Source organism: Mustela lutreola, chromosome 9, assembly GCF_030435805.1.
Source record: "Mustela lutreola isolate mMusLut2 chromosome 9, mMusLut2.pri, whole genome shotgun sequence".
In the NCBI taxonomy this organism is placed as follows: domain Eukaryota; kingdom Metazoa; phylum Chordata; class Mammalia; order Carnivora; family Mustelidae; genus Mustela; species Mustela lutreola.
The window spans coordinates 139,943,403-139,961,294 of NC_081298.1; the positions used below are offsets into that span (position 1 = coordinate 139,943,403).

Below are 17,892 nucleotides of genomic sequence, written 5' to 3' on the forward strand. Positions count from 1 at the left end.
TGGGGCTGGCCCAGCAGGTGTGTGACTGAGGGCCAGCCTCTAGACAGTACCTTTCCACCACAATGGACTACTTCACCAGTGCCCAGGATGCATTCACCTAGACCAGGAGGGGAAAGGTGGCCTGTCTGGTGCACAGCACAGCGAACAGTGCGGCACCCCTCAGTTCACCCCTTACTTCAAAGACACACTAATTGAGTTTCACAATTCAGTAGACGTTTTTCAATAAGCAGTCTTTTGACAGAGTTTAAGCAAATGTGTTTCCTCCTTATCAGCCAACAAAAGAGAACATAACCTGAACACAACATACATACATACACCTGTTCTAAACCCATTCTTTGTAAAATACCGCTATGTAATTTTACTGCAATTATACAAAAACAATACCTAGTATTTGTGTAACAGACAGCAACTTCCCAACCCATCTCAGACCTCTGGGCTGATTCCTCTAACACCATGTGAAATGGGCCAGGCAGGTTTTGTTACCTATGAGGTCTGTTTGCAAAACAAAGTGGATCTAAAAATATCCACTCTCCTCTCTACAGTAAGACTGAGAGCTTAGTTAACTTTCTAAATATTCACTTAATGAAAAAAAAAAAGCAAAGGAAGAACAAAAGAACAAAGAAGACAAGAGACACAAAACAACAGACAGCAGACTTACATAAATGCAACCACATCAATAGCAACATCAGATGTGAACAGATGAAACAATCCCATCAAAAGGCAGAGATTGTCAGACTAGATGTAAAAAACACTGTCTACAGGAAACGCACTTCAGATTCACGGATACACACAGGCTGAAAAAGAAATTCCAGGCAAACAGAAAAGAAGAGGGCTGGAGAGGCCGGCAGGCTAATAGCCTATCCTCCATCCTGTAACTGGTTCTGCTCCGCTGACCAGTTAGGAGATCGCTCTGGGAATAAAAAGTCATTTAAATAGACTCCTAAGATAGACACTTCTAAAAGCTAGACCCCCACTGCAATCCACAAACATTCTGAAGTCCAAAAGTGCCGTGTGGCTTAGCTCTGCTGCTGTCTGCTCCCGGTGAACTGAGAGCACGCTGGGTCTGATTTAGGAGCTGTCACGGTCGTCCCCACACTGTAAACGCGGAAAGCTGAAGTCTGCACGGCCTTGCACGCGCGCCGTCAAACTCAAGGGGCTTCACTACCACTGCCAGGTGAGTGAACCCTCAGGCAGAGCTGGGCGTGGTTTCCAGAGGTGTATTTTTTAGAAAGACCCACAAGCAAGGCATAAAAAGGCTGGAAGCAAAGGCCTTCAGGATGGGCTTCTGGTATTTTCTACCCCTCGGCCTCTAGCAGGGACCAGTCCCAGAGCATCAGTGCTGCCCTTTCCCTCCCGTCCCCAGAGGCAAGGGCTAAGGCAGCAGAACAGAGTGGACCAAGGAGCTCCGGAGGGCCTCCTGCCTTGAGGAATGAGTCTGGGGAGAAGCACTTTGCAGGCAGGTGGCTCGGCTTCCTGTAGAACGTGGTTCACTCTCTCTCACTCAGACCACGAGGGCCCAGCTGCAGGTTTTCTAGCTGCTTCTCCCTGTCCCTCCTCACAGATTCCATGGTAAAATGGGAATCAAGACGCCTCATTAAAAACACTGACGGAGAGACAATTATAGCAACATACCAGCGCCAGGTGAGTCTGGGTATGTGTAGGAGGCCAGACAAGACGTTTCTTTAGATCCTTCCCTACCTTTAATTAATAGCTAGTGTTAGATTCAGCTCAGCCCACCCTCCAGGACACTCAGGCTCCCCTAGTAAGAGAAATTGGACAAATGGAGTCCACTGACGCACTGGTGTGCCGTTGGAAGCCTCCGGGAGGTGTGCGCTCCTTGAGGAATTCACAAACCAGTGAAGGCGGGCTGCCTGCAGCCCACCTAGAACCCATAACCTGCTGGAACCTGGTCGAGCCCCTTCCAAACCCGGCACCCCGGGGCTCACCCTGCACATAGGTAGCTGCAGCTGCACCCTCAGGGCTCCCCTTGCACATCTGGAGCCCAAGTCCACACTCCCCAGCTCTCCTCGCACATCTAGAGCTGGAATCTGTACCCCCGGGGCTCCCCTCGCACATCTGTAGCTGCAGCCTGCACCCCTGGGCTCCCCTCACATATCTACAGCTGGAGTCCGCACCCCCGGGGCTCCCCTCGCACATCTGTAGCTGCAGCCTGCACCCCTGGGCTCCCCTCACATATCTAGAGCTGGAGTCCGCACCCCCGGGGCTCCCCTTGCACATCTGTAGCTGCAGCCCGCACCCCCGGAGCTTCCCTTGCACATTTGGAGCCAGAGTCCATAACCCCAGGTCTCCCCTCACACATCTGTAGCCGGAGTCCGCACCCCCGGGGCTCCCCTCACACATTGGAGTTGTAGCTCCCACACCCCACTGTCACCTTGCACATCTGGAGCCAGAGCGCACACCCTTGGGGCTCCCCAAGCACATCTGGAGCTGGAGCCGCACCCCTGGCTATCACCTCGCACATCTGTAGCTGCAGCCCGCACCCCCCGCTATCACCTTGCACATCTTGGGCCTGAGCCCACACCCCCAGGGCGCACCCTGCACACGTGGAGCTGCAGCCGACAACCCGGGGGGCTCACCTCGCACATCTGGAGCTGGAAAAGCCGCCGCTCCTTCTCCATCTCTTCAGCGATTTCAGCCCCGCTGATTTCGGTGCGAATCATCCCATGCAGCTTGGCATGTTCCTTCTTCTCCTTCTCAATTTTGGTTCTGCAGCGGGAAAAGCAAGGATGAGCGGAGATGCCTCAGGCACGGCACTCCAGACTACACAGGCTGCAGGGATCCCGCTGCCTGGCCTGCAACACAAGCGTGTGGGAGTCTTTTGGAAATAAGACGGCCTCTTACCTTACTGGAAAGTTAAGTGTGTTTGGTCCTAAGAGTGTCAAATCTGGCCCTTCTTGTTGAGTACTGGCTCAAAAAACACTTTCCTAAGCACCTACTCTGTGCCAGGTCCGGGTCAGAAGGACAGAAAGCCTGTCCTACCTCAGAGGTTTCCTTTAGGGCGGCACTTTGTCCGTCTGTCCGTGTGTCTGTCTGTGTCCGCTGAGCAGCACAAAGGGGGGCTGCGTGGTGCGAGACTCCCTCCCTCCCTCCCTTCTCCACGCTCTCTCTGCTCCCCGCCACCCGCCTCCTGGCTGAGTGAGGTCTTGCGGGCTCTGCCTTGACTAGGACAGTGCTCGTCGTTGCAGAACAAATCTCGCACGTAAATGGTGAAAGAGTCACTTTCAAAAATGTATCCGAGAATTACTTGATGCTTTCGCACTCCCAGGTTCTAGGATTTTGTAATTCTGTCCCCGCTCTACATATGTTCTCATTGTACAGAATTTGATCTCATTCTCCTTTCAAAGCTTCTTCTTTCAGAACGAGGAGTCTCTCTGACAACCCTCTTCAACCCCTCACTCCCCAGGCCTGATAAAGTGCAGAAGCATCTCGTCAGGGGCACTCAAGGGCGGCGGAAGGCTGAACGGGAAGCCACCTCCTGGCACTGGCTCAACGACCCTCTCGCTAGCTGAGCAGCAGCAAACCACTGAGTCCTGGCGTCTGTCTATAAAGCAGGAATGGTGGTCCTTTCCCCGTCGAGGGCACTGCTCCATATCCAGAGGCAGGATGCTAAGGGCCAGGAGCTTCTCTGGCTTGAACAGACCTTCAGACACTCTAACCCTCTCTCTGTGCTCATCCGTGAGTACATGCCATGGGTGCAGTCTGGAATCTGGGGAGCCAAACAAGTCTGAGCATGGAAATCTGGGCATGGAAATTCAGGAATTTCCGGAGGGGCAGATATGAAAGGTTTGGTACTCCTGGGCTTGACCTTTGTGACCCTTCATCCATGGCTTCATCGGCCCGATGCGGGACTTGATCCTGGCCCCTGGGATCATGACCTGGGCTGAGGGCAGACACTTAACCGACTGAGCCACCCAGGAGTTCCCTAGGGCTGGTTTTAAAAACAACACCCCCCACCCCCCACACAAATCCCAAGTCCAATTAAATACTTAGAGCTACATCTGGAACAGCTTTCTTCTTAACACCTCTCTCTGTACCAGATGGCTTCATGTTGAAGCTTCTATTTCCACTCAGAAAACTCGACATTGTTACCCAACGCACAGTAATTACAAAGCAAACATGAGACATTTTAAAATATTTTCTGTCTCTCAAGTATTTACAGTAATTGAAACCACCATCCCCACAATCACCAGCCCAATCCCAGCGAGCCAAACCCTCCCCTGCTTGGAAGGAGGGATGGTGATCTGAAGTGTGCCGAAGACTGCCAGAAGCCAACCAGGAGCGGTCCCGTCTCCAGTGGACACCGTGCTGCACGTCCAAGAACCCACCGACACTTTCTTCCTGTTCTTACGGCAGACCAAGCCATCAGATAAGGCTAACGCGGGGAGCCGCGACAATCTCTCTTTTCTCTCTTACTACACCAAGGGACTGGTGTTTCAGGGAAAGTCAGACACAAAGCCAAAAGCAGATGACTTGCAAATCACCAGGAACATGAAGTCCAAAAATGGTGTTGCCACCGTAAACAGTGACAAAGTGGGGAAAACTTTTTTTTTTTAAAAAGGAAAGAGGGGCGTCTGGGTGGCTCAGTGGGTTAAGCCGCTGCCTTCGGCTCAGGTCATGATCTCAGCGTCCTGGGATCAAGTCCCGAATGGGGCTCTCTGCTCAGCAGGAAGCCTGCTTCCTCCTCCTCTCTCTCTGCCTGTCTCTCTGCCTACTTGTGATCTCTGTCAAATAAATAAATAAAAATCTTTAAAATAATAAAAAAAATAAATAAAAAATTAAAAAAGGAAAGAAACATCTCTCGATAAAACCTGACCTTAATGTCCTTCAAGTAGCTTTTCTGAAAATTACATTCTGTAACCATTATGACATTGCAGAAAAGGGACCAGGAAAAACTTGCTGAAGAGGCCCACAGTACTGCTGAATTCAGACGCCGAGTGTGAAAGCATCTGGCCTCGTCATGAACCCCAGCAACATGGGTTTAAGTGGATTCTTCCCTAGGCAAAGGTTTATTTAGAAAATACCTTCAAGCAATTAAAGCTCAATTTAAAATTAAGATCTCCAATTATCTGCATTAAAAAAAATATGGAAACACTCACATTTTTGTTTCATAGTCCTTCCAAGCTTTATCAAAAGGCTTTTTCAGATCCTGTAAACAGAGAGGCATAAATTAAACAGAACTAATTTTGGCTTCTGGGCAAGACAACTTACTTATTCCTACACTAGTCTTGAAAGGAGCATTAATTTCTGTAATAAATGATGCACACGATCCCACGAAAAATAAAGAACTTAGAGCTCAGGCTTTGAGTCCAGCGGCATGCCGCACACGCACGGAGGGAGCTGCCTTGGTGCGCACGCGTGGCCCACTACAGTGCGTATGAACCCAGGACCCACGTCACGGTGTGTGACCTACACCCTCCCCAGAGAAACACCTCATTGGCAAGAGTTTTAGTACCTCCCTCCACAAATAAAAAACGGGGGATTCTGACTTTTTCAATGAACAGGGGAATGTCCCCTGAGAGATGTACCCCTGATTTGGGCCCAACAACAACGATATCAAAGGCTTTCACTTTCTCCTGGGGTCTCCTGATTCTGCTCTTCAATCTGGAACTTGGGACCTCGTACGCTCTGATAAAGCCTGGCTCAAAAGCGCATACTGAGCCACTGGAAATTCTATCAAGTGGTTCCTACATATGTGTGTGCCCTTTAACAGGGTTCTTTTGTAAGAAGAATCTCATTTTGGGGGGAGGTTTATTTTTTATTTTTTGGCTCTTCACTGGCCTTACGACAAGGCTGAAGCTCGCGGCCCGGCATCTGAGGCCTTCCAGGAACTAGTCTTCCCCAACCCAGACTCATCTCCCACTCCTGCCCCAGACTCAGGGCTTCAAGCCAGACTAAAAGCCTCAGAAGCAGCGCCCCATCACGCTTCCCCCCCACCTGTAGGTGTGTCCCTCTGCTTTATGCACCCTGCCCTCCTACCCCACTGGCTAACTCGACAGACGTGTTCTCCAGGACCCTGGCGCCGGACAATGAGGAATGTTCCTCAGTGTCCTAACAGCTCGCCGGTCCTGGTGCTCTGCAAGACAGGCTCTGGGAGCGAAATACTGAGAGGTCCCTGCAGAGGTCGTGGGGACTGGCCAGCCTCAGCTTCTGGATGAGCCAGATGTGACTGGGAATCCCGTGCAGATCCAACCGGAGAATCTGATCTAAGAACCGGGGCACAATCCCCTGCCCTTCGGATCACACATCTGCCTATGCTGGTGACAGGCCGGAGCGGATACTGCTTGGCATCTGCTACAGACCCCACTCACGCCACCCTCTCCTTACCGGTGCACGCAACAACTCAGCGTTGGTGCTGACTCGTGGCAAGGCGTTCCCCGAACAAGGACGTCCTTTGGAGGACGGAAACATAAAGTGCGCTCGAGCCTTATTGGTGCAGACCTTCCTGCTGGGAAACTACATCCTTGCAAGGACACTCTTCTGTCCAGCGGTCAACCAGTGACACACGGGCCAGAAAATCACCTTTCCCTGCACAGGCTTCTCCACTCAGCTGAGAGAGGGTGAAAACCACTTAAGGGCCTCAAAGGAGCTTCTTTCCCGCCCCGCCCTCCTGCCCTTCCCACGTTTACAGCACCAGCAGCATGACCAGAAAGGCCACGGGTCACAGCAGTAGAGCTGAAAGGTGGTGCGAACGTAGCAAAATGAGGGAAGCTGAGGCAGCAAGCAGCCGTCCTGCCATCCAGTAGGAAGGCGCAAGTATGTCGTGCCTGGACAGGCCGGGATGGCCGTGACTCTAACTCCCCCAAGGACTGTCCCCGGGAAGCGGGGTCCTGGACGGCTTACCCCTTTCACTCCTTTCAGGTCCCCCTTCAGCAAACTGTCCAGAGGGAAGGAGATGATGTTGTTCATATTCTGAATCTAAAAAGCAAACAAACAAAATTCTTATTTGATGTCCTTTTTAATCTGAAGAAAGAACAGCAAGACGCTAGAGAACATCTGGTAATATTCAACCTTCCCTGAAAACCTGGCCGGTGCGAGTGCCACAGCCTTATTTATTCCTACGCTCCACTCCTCGTGGTGGACTCACCTTGCAAATAAAAACACAACTCACAGAAAGTCTGTGTCTCTCAACTCTTCACAGCAGTAACAGCCTTCTACGATTAAACTATGAAGTTTGCAAAAAAGATCATCATTATGATGAATACAAATTATTTTGAAACCACCAATGGCAGAACCACGTTAAAGATAACGAATAGACTCACAAACACACACTTCCTCTCTCACTCACAGCTCCAACATCCTGGGCTATGTTTTACTGAAGTCTCAGGCCCACAGACCCCAATCTTCCCAGAACAGCCCCCCGCAGGGGAACTCAGAACGAAGAAGAGAACGAGGGGACCCCTGTCTCTTCGTGAATGTGTAGGAGTCAATGTTCAGAGAGAGGAAAAGAAACGAGTATGTGGTGCACGTGTTGTGCATGTGAAGTGTGGGGTGTATATGGGACGTGTGTGTGTGTGTGTGTTGCTGGAAAAGGAGGGAGGAGGTCTTGAGGTACTCTGTTCTTCTCCCTGAAGCACGAAGGCAAGGGATGGAGGCTTAGCACGTTGTCACCACAGATTAAATTGACTAGAATCAAGCCTGACACACACTCGGAGCACACTCACAGCGAACAAGGCTGTCCCCACTGGCTGCCAGTGTGGGAAGTGAAGACACCAAGCTTTGGCTGGGAACCATTAGGCAATGGCTCCCCACGTTCTAAGGCCCACGGAGTCCCTCCCCCGCCATAGCTGAGATCTACTTTCTCCTCTCCCCAGCTCAGCCCATCGCCCTAAGTCAACACAACTGCCAGCTGGTACTGCCAGAGCCTTGTGGCATGTGTGTCACTTGGGGATACGCACACCTAGATTGTGGCCTATGAAAGAGGAGGGGCAAGTCAGGACTTCGGAACCATGTGCATTTATTCTTACCACTGAGCAGAGGAAAATTTTAATTTTAGTAGAATTACCTTGAATAGGAAAACTAACTCTGGGCCCAATTTTTCAGGCAACATGGGATCTGATTTTCATACACTATTCGGCATATGAATCCTCAAAATGGGAGGAAGAAACTGACTTGAAAAATAGTACAAAGGTGTGTGACAATGCCTGCCCCAAACCACCAATCCTGCCAAATAAATGATCGATTCATGACTGTCGTTACAGAAATGCCTTTTTTGGGTAACAATGGTCCAAGGCTTCCACAGCTCAGTGTCTGTCAGGCACCTGGCAGCCCTCCAAGGCACAACGGAATCAGCAGGGACTTGTGAGGATTAGCTGGAAGGGTTCGGTTTTTGGAACACGGAGAAGCAGAGCTAAGGCGAGGTCTCAGGGATGACTGGAAGGTACAGTGACGAACAGAAGGCTGTGCCGGTGAATCACGTCTGACAGCACACACACCTGGTTTCCGCCGTAAACCGTGGCAGGAGGAACCCCGAGTGCAGAGGCTGCCGCACGCCTGTCTCCTTCTACACCTGCCCCCGCCCGGATGCCTGCCGCAGCCCCACGCCCCAGCTGGCTGCCATCCCGCCAGCCCTGCTGCCTCTGGCAGGTCCCCGCTGCCGGGCTCCTCTCTGCGCACCAGCTGCTCTCCACCAACTCCCCACGTGCCATTCTCGCTGCCACATTCCTGGGTGGGTCTCTCAGCACCTCTTCTGAAGGAGGCTCCTGGCCACCAATGAGTGACTCCTCCCCTCCCCTGCAGTGCTGTCGGATTCATCTCGGGTGGTGTCCCTGATAAGGGCTGAACCGACTCCTGCCCTTGGGACCCTCCACGGTCCAACCTCCTTGGCCACTTTTCATCTTCGTATCCAGCCAAGTGGAAGTCCTTGCTGTTCCCTGCTTGTGCTCAATCTGTTCCTCCCTGCCGCGGGTCCTCCCGCACCGCCGTGTCCAAAGCCTTCCCATCCATCCGGCTTTCTCCAGATGCCATCTTCTCCACTAACACCCCCCATCCAGCTGCCAGCAGGAATGGATCCCTCCTGCCCAAATCCTCCGATATTTTCTTTTTTAAAAATTTCTTCAGGCACTTGACAGGTCCTAACCTGCTCCATCTCATGTCTCACACCGTTATCCTAACGGACAGCTCTGAGCATACTCATTTTATATTCTCCATGGCACCTAGAACAGGACTTGGCCCAGAGCAGGTGCTTGAGAAGCATGGAGGAAATCAATATCCTGCAGTATTTTTTGGAGCATCTAATACATAAGAGACAGTTTCTAGAGATTCACTGATACCTTTAGAACAAACATCATAGAGCAAATGCACACATGAATTCATTAATCTGTCCATCCTGTATTTACTGAGCATGTATTTTAAAGACAGCAACTAGCTGCCTACAAAGATAAAAACACAATGCTTGCCATCTCAGAGGAAGAATAAACATATATATCCCCCAAGAATTTAAAAAAAATTTTTTTTTTTAGTTTTATGTATTTATTTGATGAGACAGAGAAGATGGGGTAACAGCAGCGGGAATAGGAGAGGCACACTCTCTGCTGAGCAGGGAGCCTGATGCAGGGCTCGAACCCAGGACTCTGGGATTGCGACCCGAGCTGAAGACAGATGCCTAACTGACTGAGTCACCCAGGTGCCCCTATACACACCAAGAATGAAACAAAGAAAGTCTAAGACATCACACATGCAGCGTCTTTAACTCTGTGCAGACATCAATGGCTCCTTCTGGAGAGAGACAATGACTCTGGCTCTGAGCAGCCAGGCAGGCTAACCTGGGCTTGGGACGGAGGGGTCTGTGCTGGCTACTGAGCCCCATGATGCTGCCCACTCATCCACACGGTCACAAAGAGCCATGGCTAAGAGTCAGACACAGATCAGTTTGGTCCTGAACACTGCCCAGAGAGGAGCCAACACTGCGCCATCTTGGACGAGGCAAGTACAAGAAAGGGCAGCAAACACAGCCCCAAGGGGAGCGTCAAAGCCACCAGCACAGCTTGGTTATACAGTAGGTTCAGGGGAGAAAAGAACAAGGTGTTTGCAGATTAAAAATCTTATTACTCGAAAGAAGTCTACTGCGTTTGTTACAAGAGGCATGTTAAGTATGAGTGTATGCATGAATAAGTGAGGAAAACAAGATTCTCTACAGCAGGGGAAAAAATGCAGAGTCTGGTTCATAAATGTATTTTAAGACCATCTTCTATTTAATTCAAGTAAGAACACAGGTACTGATGGACAGGAGTCAGGTCCAGGAGAGAGAAACTAAGCTTTGGCATCTAGAGTGAAATAGGAAAGTTGAGTGGACACCGACGGCTACCCAACTGGCTGGCTCTGCTTTCACTCTCGATGGCGTGGATGGGGCCCAAAGCCTACAGTGACCAGGACAAGACAGCCACCACAGCTGCCAAGGAGACGCACAGGGTCCTTAGGGAGTGACAGATGAAGCTGAAGAGGTACAGAGGGTTAGCAGACAAAGATGGATTAGACAGAACCTCAGTCCCAGGGACTCACTGGCTAATAGGAAAGATAAAGCCCAGAATTAAGTAAGCAGACCGCCCTGTGAGAACTCCAGAGAGCCATAGATAAAACACCACAAAATTTTGAAGAAAAGCAAATTACTTTTAGCCCGGACACCAGGGAAATCTTTGCTGATCGGGGGTTATGTGAGACACACCTTTGAAAGAGGGAGCATTTCATCTTGCAAGATGAGGGGAAGCTCATCTTCCCGGCAGGAGCAGGACAGAGAAGTGGGCAGAGGCCCACAGCAGCCGTGTGAGCACAGAGACAGGGAAGGGCGGGGAAGACGATGCTGAGCAGGGACGCCCGCGTGCCGGATGGACCAAAGGGGGTTCTGGCCTTCGTTCTGGCGGCTTTTTCTTGCTGGAGTTTTCAAATGATCTAAAATAAGAAACCAGGACTTCTCTAGTCAGAAAATAATTAGCTTAATTATTACAGAAGAGACAGAAAGCAGATCAGTGGTGGCCTGGGTGTAGGGGCAGACTGTGAGAGGACTGGTGGGAGCTTACTGGGAGCAGAAACCATCTCCAGACCGATGTACAGTCACAGTTATGCCACTTGGCAGAATTACTAGAAATCACTGACTTATATACTTGAGAGGATAAGTAAAATATACCTCAATAAAGCTGGTTTTTTTTTTTTAAATATACCATTACAAATATAAACAGAATCCCAATAATGGACCAACTCATTAATCCAGCGTTGTCCTCCTGGACACGGGCCTCTGCACTTTTAAGGCTCTATGTTTTGACTCAGGGTGAGTGTCCCAGGAAATGACGTCTCTGCCGGGGCTGGAGAACACACACAGGAGCCCAGGTGCTCTGTCTTGGCAAGAGTGCCCCGCGGCACAAAGGTTGGGCTCTGACTCTTCCTCCATGTGTTGGGGCAGTCCCCTATGCCTTGGCGCCTCAGCTGAATGAACCATCTTCTGTTCTGGCCCACAGGGGTGAAAACCACAGCCCAAACCAGTACATATCCTTGTGCTCAGCAGCCCTGACCTCAATTCATGAGTAATGAAATTTTTATGACCTATGGGAAGAATTAAACCATCCCTGGGTAATCCAACCAGAATATTTCCTTAGTGCCAGCAAGCACCGGGCTTTCTTGTACTCTGACTTCCTTTTTAACACATGTATTATGTAACATGGCTTTCTGAAACACCTAGCATGATCTGATTATAGACTATTAAGTTCAATCACTGCTATTGACTAGGGATCTAATACCAACAGCAAATAGGGAGTCTTCTTTTTTTTTTTTAAGATTTTATTTATTTATTTGACAGAGAGAGACACAACAAGAGAGGGAACACAAGCAGAGAGAGAGGGAGAAGCAGGCTTCATGCTGAGCAGAGAGTCTGATGCAGGACTTGATCCCAGGACCCTGCCCTCTTGACCTGAGCCAAAGGCAGGCGCTTAACGACTGAGCCACCCAGGCCCCCCTACCTTTTTTTTTTTTTTTTTTTTAAAGATTTTATTTATTTGAGAGCGAGCAAGCATGAGAGGGGAAAAGGTCAGAGGGAGAAGCAGACTCCCCATGGAGCTGGGAGCCCGATATGGGACTCGATGGGTACTCTGGGATCATGACCTGAGCCGAAGGCTGTGGCTTAACCCACTGAGCCACCCAGGCGCCCTGATTAAAGTTTTTATTTAAGTAATCTCTACACCCAACACAGGGCTCAAACCCATGACCCCGGCTGGGATCAAGAGTCGCACGTTCTCCGAGTAGGCAGGTGCCTGCATATAGGCAATCCAGAAAGTAACAATCCTCTCTTCTCTCTTCCGGTCTTCACTTTTCCTGGGTTCACTTGGAAAAGTCTGACAAGATGAGTCAGTAAGTAGTCAAAGGTTTGTGATCTCACAAGGAGAAATAAAATGATTCAGTCGGTGGGGCAGACAAGACTAGTGAGCGGAGAGCAAGAAAAACCTCAGTACGCGATTCCAACCGACTGGGGAACAGACACCGACAAGGAGATGAGTGGGGGGGGCATAGCCATCCAAAAGCCACCTTTCCGTGCTGCTCTTCCTATTTTTTTGTGGTGGGGGTGGGGGTGTCTTAAAATTCCTTGTCCCTGCTTTGTCACTTCCATACTCTATAAAATCTTTCTACTTTCCCTCCTATGCTTCCTGAGCTCCCAGGGGCACCGCCTCACCTGCTCCTTTAGCTATGGTCACAGGTGACCACCTGCTGCTGACCTGGCCAAGGCTCCATCTTGGTCCCACTGTAAACCCTGCCTGGGAACCTCAGTGCTGCCACCTCCTTGACTTAGGCAATGAGGAAACTGGCTCTGCCAAGTGAGAATCCCAGACAGGATTCTCTTATCAGAGCTATTTTTAAGAAGCAGCACAAGAGAGAATCATAACAGGGAAAGTCACTGGGCAGACTTCCTACCTCCAGGCCTATGAATCTAGAAAAGAACAGGTCTTCCCAGGGCTTCCCTCCAAAATCCTTAACAGGGTCCAATTCTCTTTGGGGATAATCAGCTTGTCCTTAAGAGGCCAATGTATCCCTATATAAACCACAGCTAAAGAATCTCACTGAGATCTACCTGTGTCACAGAAGTTTATTTTAATCTGCCTCGTTCATGAGAAACCTCAGAGGCAGATGACACTTTCAGATCCGTGAAGTTTTTCTTTTCTTTTTAACGTGAGCAAATGCTGCTCAATCACAGAGTCAAATAAGTAAAAGCAAGGCTTCAAAGAAAGGCCAACCACAAGGAGGCCCAGCACCTCCTTGTCGGGGTGGAAAGTTGCAAAAAGACCTCAGACCTCACTGATTCAAATAAGGGCACAATTCTTCACAGAGGTTTCAGTATTACTAAGCATAAGTATGTACGGAACAGTCACCACCTGTTGGAAACCTCCAGTTCTCTCCAGGAGCCAGAGCCTAAGACCCAGGAGAACGTGTGGGTGGTGTTGCTAGATGTGTTGGGGTAGCAGGTACAGCTATACACCTGTGCTGTCCAGCATGCTAGGTGCCAGCTACACATACCTGCTCACATTTAAATGGATTAAAATTAAATCAGGTTAAAGACCAAGCTCCTTAGTTGCAACAGCCATATTTCAAGTGCTCAAGACCTCCACGAGGCTACTGGCTTATTATGTGGGAGCAGATACTGGCCAGTTCCATCCATGCAAAAGTTCTACTGAATGGCAATGCCTTAACCCAACAGCTTAAACAAATTTTAAGCAACTTTATTAAGGTATAATTAACATATAAGAAGCTACCCACATTTTAAAGTATACAATTTGGTAAGTTATGACATATACATACACACACCCACATCAAACCCTTGTCCAAATTCAGACAGTGAACATATCCACCCCCTAAAAGTTTCTTTGTGCCCCTTCTGCAAGCCCCACCTCCCAGCTCCTCGGTCCCTGGACAGCCACCGATCTACTTCTGTCACCAGAGAACAGTTTTCATTTCCCCAGAACTGTACACCTCCGGAATCCTGCGGCACGCACTCCTCTCTGTGGCTGCCTGCCTGGGGAGTGAGCACTCCCTACTTGGAGAGCCATCCATGCTGCAGCACCAACAGTGCACTCCCTGTTCCTCGCTGAGCACTGCTGCACGGTCCCGCAAGACTACAGTCAGGGGATCACGACGCCTGTCACAGGCTGTGGAGTTATTTTCAGTTTGGGGTTACAACAAACTTACAAAGAAAGGTGTTATGATGATTCAGGGGCTGGGACTCTCAAAATCAGGGTCGGAAGGCCTTTTGAGAAGGTGACATTCGAGCAGTGGAGGGAGGGAGCCACAGAGCCGGGGGAGATCCGGTGGGAGAAAATTCCTGCAGAGGGAATTCCTAACAGGAAGGCACGGAGGCAGAAGTGTGCCTGGCGGATTCAAAGAAGTTTTCTATGTGCTTTCCAAAGACCGCTTATTTAAAAGAATGAGCATGCAGGCAAAAAGGTTTTTGTAGAAGCAGATGGTATCGGGTACAATGGTCTAAATCCCTAAATGGCCCTGGGCGGTTTGCTGTCATTTAACCCTTACAACTACTCTGAGAAGTAGGTGCAGTTATCCCCGTTTTACAGATGGGCAAAGCTAGACAGGGCTAAGGTGCCCACCTGGTCCCCAAATCCCAATGAGAAGAAGCAGAGTTGAGCAGAGAAGCCGAAGCCACAGCTTGTCCCGGCATTTCGCTGCCAGAGACAGATTCATCCCCCAAGACCAGAGCAGGAGGAGCTGGGAGGCTGAATATGCGCTCCCTCCGAGCAGCCACCTACATCGGAGCTCCCTTCTGGTTCCTTGTTACACAAGTGGTTCAACAGGAGAACCATCCAGGTCACTTTCGCTTCTGGGGTCAGTGCAGAGACTTCTTCCCTGGCCGGCGAGGGCGCTGGTTGGGGTCTGCAGGACACACCGCCCCACACTCACCCCCACCCCCACCCAGGCCGCTGCCTTTGGCCGAAGAACCACTCTGCTGGTTTAATTAAAAAGGGAGGGGGGGTGCACCTGGGTGGCGCAGTGGGTTAAAGCCTCTGCCTTCGGCTCAGGTCATGATACCAGGATCCTGGGATTAAGCCCCGCATCAGGCTCTCTGCTTGGCAGGGAGCCTGCTTCCCTTCCTCTCTCTCTCTCCCTGCCTCTCTGCCTACTTACAATCTCTGTCAAATAGATAAATAAAATCTTAAAAAAAAAAAAAAAAAAGGCGGGGGAACTTACACTGATCTTGAGTTCAGTTTAACACAAACTGAAAGATCAAAACCAGCCAGCTGCCAAAAACACACCCCGGCGACTTTCATACCAGACACGCGGCGGGCTACAGCTTAGCGGTCGGTTTCTGCCTTCCACGCTGCGTCTCCGCCAGTCACGCTGTTTTGATCTTTCACGTTCTAAGTGGAGAGAAAACAGTGACCCTCCGCCCCTCTCCTCCATTAGGGGCGGGAGCTTCAGCTCCAGCTCCACGCAGCTGTGCCGAACCCTGCGGACAGCCGACTCCGAGGCCCCCGAGAGCACCAGAACCACCCAGGATCCCACAGCGTCTCCTGACATGAAAACTACGCCATCAACCAGGGTGTTTCAAACTTCTTGCCTCCTAGAATCCAAGGATGGGAGATACTTGCGAGCCCCAGCGAGGCCTGAGCATTACCGTCCCCGTCTCCCTGGGGGTCAGCCTCGGAGGCACCTCACCGGCTGTCCTCTACGATGGTCGGCTCCTGACCGGTGACATCAGCATCACTGGGAAACTCAGCAGAGGTGCACATGGTTAGGAACTCTGAGAACAGGCCCAACAAAGTGTTCTAACCACCCTCCCGGTGCTGTCGCTGCACCAAAGTTTGAGAACCACCATTCAGCAGGTGCAGCGTGGGGCCGTGATTTTTATTCTAACAAGTTCCAGATGATCCCTGTGCTGCTGGTCGGGAACCGCACTTTGAGAACTACTGCTCTAGATTAATGCTTCTCACCCTCTGGGGATCTAACAAAAAGGAAGATTCTGGTGCAGGAGGCCTGGAGAAGGGCCTGGGAGTCTGCATCTCTAAGAAGCCCCAGGTGATTCCACTGGAGTCCAGGCTAGGGGCTCTGGGGGCAGGGATGAGACAATGTCTAAACACTCTTCGAGTAGAATCTGAGACATGCAGGTACTTTATGCGATTTGCCAAGTTTTCGATTTCAAGGAATGACTGATTAATAGCTGAAAATTCCCAGACAGAAGGGAAGGTACACGGAGGAGCTAGGACCTTGAATTTATCTACACAGACTGGCGGGGGCCAGACTCCGGGCTGAGCCCCTCACCAATGGGAGGAGACACGGGAAGCAGGGCTCGACAGCTTACAGACCCCCTTCTGTATCACTACCTCGTCCAGCCACCAGCTCTGGCCCTTCGTCACTGTCTTCTCTCCTTACCAACCTCCCCTGGAACAGCAAATACCTGCTGTCTCCTCCTCCCCCTATGGCTTCTCCTCGAGCTACTGCAACTTGTCCCGGCTTTTACCCAGGCAGATTGGTCCCTGTGGCCTCCCGATCACTGAGGCCTCTCATCCGGCCCCCTCCTGCTCTGCGGCGGCCAGGACAGCTGACCCTCGCCTTCATGCACGTCTCCTAATCCCGTCTGTCCACACATTCTCGCTTAGATTTCACAAAGTCCCCTATGTCATGGCCATTGTCCCTTTAGCAGCCACCAGTTGAGAGAAAACAGGATGGTAAGAGAGAACAGAGACAAACCCTGTCTGGAGCTCACTAACGCTTCAACTGATTCGTCCCTAGTAGTGCATCCTCCACGCATCTGGCAAGTCATTAGAGATTCATGCAAGGCACGTGTTCATGAACTTGCCACCATGTCCACATGCAGATGAGCCTGAGGACCTCGGGATGCCCACAGGACTCCCTGGCCCCACCTCCAGCCCAGGGACTCAAGGACCCAAGGCGGGGGCCGCGTCCTCAGGCTCTGTGGCGTTCGCACCGTGGCCACCGGAGCACACGGTGCTTCTAATAAAAGCATTTGTGTTTCCCTGGCCAGAGGGCAGTGCTCACCGCCTGGACAGCGCCAGACTGGGCCCAGTACCCAGCGCACGATTGGTCAACCCCTCTGGAGGCCTTGTTCCCAGCCCCAGCTTTTCCCACGTTCTCTCGCGTCTACAGGTCCGTGTACCAGGAGGATTACACGAAGGGAGCAATGTCTTCCAAAAGAAAAAGAAGGGAAGAAACAGTATCAAAATACACTTAGACGTATTAGGTGTCTGTGCTACAACCAAGACACAGAGGCTCTCACATTAGCTTTACTGTTTTTGTTGTTCTGGTTAAACTAAGGACATGCTTTTATTTTTGGTCGGGGACTTGGGAGCGTAGGAAGCAGCTTACAGGCCTGAAGACTTGCAAGTCTAAGACAAAGAATCTCCAGCTGCACATGAGGCCAGTTAAGAAGTCAGTGCGAAGGTTTCTGGGCATCCGGAGTAACCGGCAGCTGGCCTGTCCACAGACTCCATCCGCCCAGCTCTCCAGCCCTCGGCACTCAGAGCTGGGAGATCTTTACTCTGCATACAAGAGCCTGCAAGCCAAGCCAGCCTGTGCTCCAGCTCCCAGCGCTGTGGAACGAGAAACAGTGGAGGCAGACGCCGGCAGCAGTAAAACCCAGCAATCAGCAGGCACAAGAGTATCAGAATACTAAAATGTCCGAAATGGAAAGTGGGTAGTCTGGCACCAGTCTAGGGGCAGAGACGGGCCATAGACCATGTGCAAGATGCCAGGGGTTTTCTAAATTTCGGCATAGTTCAGTAATTTAAACCCAAAACAAGTCTTCCTCCCAAAAAGAAGAGATCATGATCAGTGCCCTTGTTATTAATAAGAAGGTAAGACATTTTAATGTAAGACATTTTCAATAAATGAAGTTAAAAAAGAAGTAGTACGGGGCACCTGGGTGGCTCA

General features: G+C 50.7%; 1 protein-coding gene across 5 annotated transcripts in view; it reads right to left on the bottom strand.

Annotated features, from left to right (window-relative positions):
• ASAP2 (ArfGAP with SH3 domain, ankyrin repeat and PH domain 2) overlaps positions 1-17,892 on the bottom strand; it is a 162,940-nt gene that overhangs the window by 64,749 nt on the left and 80,299 nt on the right. For all 5 annotated transcript variants that reach the window (XM_059132685.1, XM_059132686.1, XM_059132689.1 and 2 more), the window contains 3 exons: positions 6,862-6,936; positions 5,118-5,167; positions 2,598-2,727 (listed from right to left, as the gene is read on the bottom strand). In XM_059132685.1, the coding sequence (XP_058988668.1) occupies positions 2,598-2,727; positions 5,118-5,167; positions 6,862-6,936 (255 nt within the window). The remainder of the gene's footprint in view (positions 1-2,597; positions 2,728-5,117; positions 5,168-6,861; positions 6,937-17,892) is intronic.